Source organism: Amblyomma americanum, chromosome 10 (assembly GCF_052857255.1).
Source record: "Amblyomma americanum isolate KBUSLIRL-KWMA chromosome 10, ASM5285725v1, whole genome shotgun sequence".
In the NCBI taxonomy this organism is placed as follows: domain Eukaryota; kingdom Metazoa; phylum Arthropoda; class Arachnida; order Ixodida; family Ixodidae; genus Amblyomma; species Amblyomma americanum.
This window is the reverse complement of record NC_135506.1, coordinates 13,629,434-13,634,448: the sequence shown is the minus strand read 5'-3', so window position 1 is coordinate 13,634,448 and position 5,015 is coordinate 13,629,434. Positions and strand designations below refer to the sequence as shown.

Sequence of the window (5,015 nt, the reverse complement as noted above, 5' to 3'; positions counted from 1 at the left end):
ATATTATTAATTCCAGGAAGTACTGCCGAATTATTTATGTATTCTCAGTGTTATTCTAGGTTGTAAGGACACGTTTAGATTGCTGGGGACTGCGAAAACAGGTGAACAAAATACAACGATTTGCACCACCGTGCTTTGCATACAAACACCGCATAAAAGTGTTATATATTGGGGTGGACATTATGCACTTATTTTACGAGATAATAATTGAAACAGAATAAATAGCATTTACGAATAGCTACAGCGATGGTGGCGCCTGTTTACAGCGCGCCGCTGAACTAAAGCTGTTGGTGTCACGTGTCACAGCCGACGTGAGCCGGAAACGCTGAAGACGTGGTACGTACACCTCGCTCTGCTTGTGTGTCGTCGCCGGAGGCTGGCCTCGCCGTGGGCTCAACATGGCCGGTGCGAAGTTCCAGTATGACGAGAGCGGCGGCACTTTCTTCTACTTTCTGCTCTCGTTTCTCGCGCTGGTCGTGATCCCCTGCACCTACTACTTTTGGCCCAAAGAGGAGCGTGCCTCGGACGACAAGAAGGGCGGCAGCGGCGGTCGCCGCTCCTGCCGCTGCCCGCAGTGCCTGGACAAGACCCGGCGTCTGCGCGTCAACCAGCCGTGGCGCCGCACCAAGCAGAACGTCGTCCGCGTGCTCATAGTGCTCGGCTGGCTGGCCATGGCGGCCACCGCGTACAAGGTGGCTCACCTGGAGCACGACTTCGTCAAGTGGGACCCGTACGAGATCCTCGAGATCGATCCGTCGTCATCGGAACGGGCCATACGCAAGGCGTACCACAAGCTCAGCTTGGTCTACCACCCGGACAAGGACACTGGCGACGAGCAGAAGTTCATGATGATTGCCAAGGCATACGCAGCGCTTACCGATGAAGAGGCGCGCAAAAACTGGGAGACATACGGCAACCCCGACGGTCCCGGGGCCACGTCGTTTGGCATCGCCCTGCCGTCGTGGATCGTCGAGAAGGAAAACTCGCTCTGGGTGCTCGGCCTGTACGCGGCTGTCTTCATGATCGCGCTGCCAGTCGCAGTGGGTGTGTGGTGGTACCGCTCCGCCAAGTACGGCGAGGACCAGGTCCTGCTGGACACTTCGCACCTTTACCTCTACTTCATCAACAAGTGTCACTTCCTCATTCTGCGCCGCGTTATCATGGTCCTGGCCGCCTCGCTGGAATTCGAGAAAAGCCACAACCCGGAGATCGTGCTGCGCCCCACAGACGACGTCGAGCTGCCGGCCCTCATCAAGCAGCTGCCAAACTTCAACGAGAAGAACCGCGAGCGGCCGCTCTGCTACGAGTACAGCATCAAGGCGCGTGCGCTGCTCTACGCCCACATGCTCCGCATCCCACTGAGCCCCGGCCTGGACGAGGATAGGTGCTACATCCTGCGCAAGTGCCCCGCGCTGCTTGCGGAGTTCGTGCACTGCGCCTCACAGCTGACCATGCTGGGCTTGGCCGGCAGGATTTCGAGGGTCCCCAGTCTTGAGACGATGGAAGCTGCCATGCGCCTGAGCGCGCTGCTCGTGCAGGCCCAGTGGGAGCACAGCCACCCGTTCCTCCAGCTCCCGCACGTCACGGAGGAATCGCTGAAGCACCTGAGCGGCAAGCGCAGGTCAATCCGTAGCCTGCACCAGCTCTGCGCACTTCCTGCCGCCGACAGGCGGGCGCTGTTCCGGAACCTCAGCGACGAACAGTACGAGGACATCCTCACTTGCCTCGAGAGGATGCCACTCATTGAACTCAGTGTGAGCACGGAGGTCTTGGACGACGAGGACGAAGGCGTCATCACGGCCGAGTCGATTGTGACAGTCACGGCGACACTGACCAGGAGGCCCCTGCTGTCCAACGCGAAAGAAGACAATGCGCAACCGGAAGCAGAGGAGGCGTCCGGTACCGAAGACGCCGAAACTGCAGCGGGAGACGCAGTCAAGGACAATTCGCCGCATGTGCGGAGCGCTGCCAACAACAAGCACAAGAGTTGGGACAAGTCTCGCAAGAAAAAAGGCGGGAAGGGCGGCAAAGGCAAGAAGAAAAACGCTGTACAGGGCAAAGGCAAAAAGCAGCAGGTGGCAGCAACAGAAACAAAAGAGGAGGCACATCCACGGCCGGCGCGGGAAGAAGAGCACCACGACGGGGTTGACAATGATGAAGACAGTGACTATGATGACAGTGACGATGAAAGGCACAGCGAGAAGCAGACAGCGAGGCAACAGCGAAACAGTGTGACCAGCCAGAGCTCAGCGCCAGCAGAGGAGGATGATGATTGGCAGAGCATCCAGCACAAGGTCTCCAAAAAGGACAAGAACCTCGAGAAGAAGTCCCGACGATCCCACAGTGTGCACTGCCCGCTGTTCCCCGATGACAAGCAGGAGTTCTGGTGGGTGTACTTGGTTGACAAGAAGCAGAGGAGCCTATCCACAGTGCCCTTCTTGGTAACGAACTTGGTTGACACAGAGGAGGTGGTCCTCAAGTTTACAGCTCCTTCAAGAACAGGAATCTACCATTACACTCTACACGTGCGTAGCGACTCGTACCGAGACCTGGATGTTATGCAGAACCTCCGGCTCGATGTTAAGCCCGCGCAGAAGGTACAGGAGACTCACCCACAGTGGGACATCTCTGAAGATGAAGAGGACAGGGCTGATGAAGAGGACAGCGCAGTGGAGGACTCGGATTTGGCAGCAAGTGAGGACTCTGATGACGACTGAGGGAGCAATGCAACAACACTTGTGGACTACTGAAGTTGACGACTCATTAGCCTTTTCAGGAGTGGGGTCGCTAGGCCTAACTAAAAGGGAAGGCTAAGCTTCCAATGCCAAGAAGATTCACAAGCATGTTTTTTTTTTTTAGTCATGGCTGCAGCAGTTTCGGAAGACTGTATGTGGTGGAACATGGAGTTGTACTTTGGTAGGCATTGCAGAGTGATGGCTTTCAACTGGAACATCCCGCTGCACACTCGGGCTTGTGAGTGACTTCTGTGGACTTGACAAGAGGAGCGTAATGTGGCTGGACGAAGGCATCCGTCGGCCCTTGGTACAAATGCAGGGATTGGCGCGAACTCCTTGTTCTGAATTTCTTTTATAAATGCGAAGTCATGCTCTTGTTTTAATTTGTGTAAATACTCTCCCCTGGTGGTGGCATTACTTGCTGCTCTAGGTCAGTGGTATTTGGGGCAGGGGAGAAGGGTGTGGGTAGAATATTGCCGAGCGGTGGAACTAATTGTCATATTTAACTAAGTCGCGAAGCTTCTGAGGCAACTTCGATCTCAGCCCTGTTGGGTTAGCAGTGAGGTGTCAGAGGCAACGGCCGTGTTGGGGTTGTGGCAGCAAGCACATTTCTTGAAGCATGTGCATGCAACCTGCTTTAGAAATGCCACGTGAATGAACGGATGTGCATCAAAAACCGGCGGCATTATTTTTCTATTAAAAGTCATTTTTCAAAAGTAGCCCATCTGCTGTTCCAAGTTTACTATTGCAGCTGGCCTGTCTATCCACCATACATTTATTTTTGTGCTCTTACACCATTTCAGATTGTACTATGCATAATTAATGACTACATTTATATTTATAAGGCTTGTCATACATGGTGCTTTGCAAATCGTATACATTTTTCCCCACTGACCCGCAGATAGAAACAATGAAATGAGATTTTCTAAAGCAGTTTCGCAGTGAAGAGCCTTGGCTTTTGATTCCAGTCCGAGTATTACAAGAGTCTATTGGAGCCACTGTGTCGTAATGGAACATGGTGTTCGCGACTGAGGTCCCTCCATCTTTCCGCCGAATAGTGTATCGACATCCTGCATTTACTCGCACTTGGTGTATGCATAAGCATCTAGTGTGTGCAGCATGTTGCATTTTAAAGCAATGCTTAATGGCCTGTTGCATAATGCGAAACCTTCAAAGGTCAAGCGTTTGACAAAAATCCATGTTTCTTGCTGATGTGGCTTGGCAGATTGCATAAGCAAATTTCTGCTAAGGGATGGAGCAATGACGCATAGCATGGCGTAGCCTAGCTCCGTGTACTTACTTCAGTACGCTGTTTTCACATTTTTAAGGAAACTGCCGTTTGCGACCAGCTTCTCTTCACCTTGCTCCTTCCATCATCACTGTTTTGTAAGCTTCTTGGCACCGAGATCGCCTGTGCAGTCTTCTAGTGACCCGACTGAAATTTTTCTTCCGTCTATCACCGATGTGGGCTGAACCCAAGATCTGGGGCTTTGTGCACTGTGCCATCATTTAATGCATTCAAGTCAGAACACAGCATATAGATTAGTGTGGTGCAGCCTAACAGAGCATTAGTTTAGCGACGCTTTGTGTCAGCGATCTGCGCTTTTCTGCTCTTGCAGCAACTGGCAACAGCACAGTTGACCTTCTAGATTGCATCTTATTAAGGTCATTAGGTCAAGAGATCCGACATTTTCTGCCTTAAAAAAATATAAAGGTCATTGGCACACTGTCAAAACACACGTTACCAACTGCTCGGTGTGCGCATCAAATCGAAGGTTCAGAAAATTAAGTCACCATCTGTACGTCGTGCTGACCACGGTCTCAAATACGCTACTGTGGCAAGTCGCTGCACTGTTTTAGTCCCACTTGCTCAGGCAGCTGTGCAGGGATGTTCTCAGCATTGCAAGGAGGCAGTTATGAGGACAGGAAAGTCAGTAACTGACGTGAAGCCTCCCGATACAGTGGATCACAGAGCGACTGCTAGGGACGCCGCGGTTTTGCACGCATGTGCCCAACACGAAACCCCGAAAAAGCATGCTGTAAACAAATAAAAAAAGACCAAACATGTGAAAACCTCAGTAAGTACATTGCACCACAATTACAAGTAATTGGGTACACCATATCCCATGCACACGGCATGCAGCTAACTGGAAAAACTGCTTAAATACCACACAAACATCTTCCCTACCAAGGCAGTTTGTCATACTACTGTGGTATCTAGAAATGCACTGAAACTGTGACAACATGCAAGTCACAAGCAAAGATGCATCAGCCGGTGTT

At 51.9% G+C, this 5,015-nt stretch overlaps 2 protein-coding genes across 2 annotated transcripts in view; both read left to right on the top strand.

The window, feature by feature from the left end:
- The window catches only part of RpL29 (ribosomal protein L29), a 505,950-nt gene that overhangs the window by 472,778 nt on the left and 28,157 nt on the right, over nucleotides 1-5,015 (top strand). The gene's annotated exons all lie outside the window — the stretch shown is intronic.
- Sec63 (translocation protein Sec63) lies at nucleotides 302-3,118 on the top strand. The gene has a single exon (XM_077639905.1). It carries the CDS (start codon nucleotides 399-401, stop codon nucleotides 2,715-2,717), a length of 2,319 nt encoding a protein of 772 aa, XP_077496031.1. The 5' UTR covers nucleotides 302-398; the 3' UTR covers nucleotides 2,718-3,118.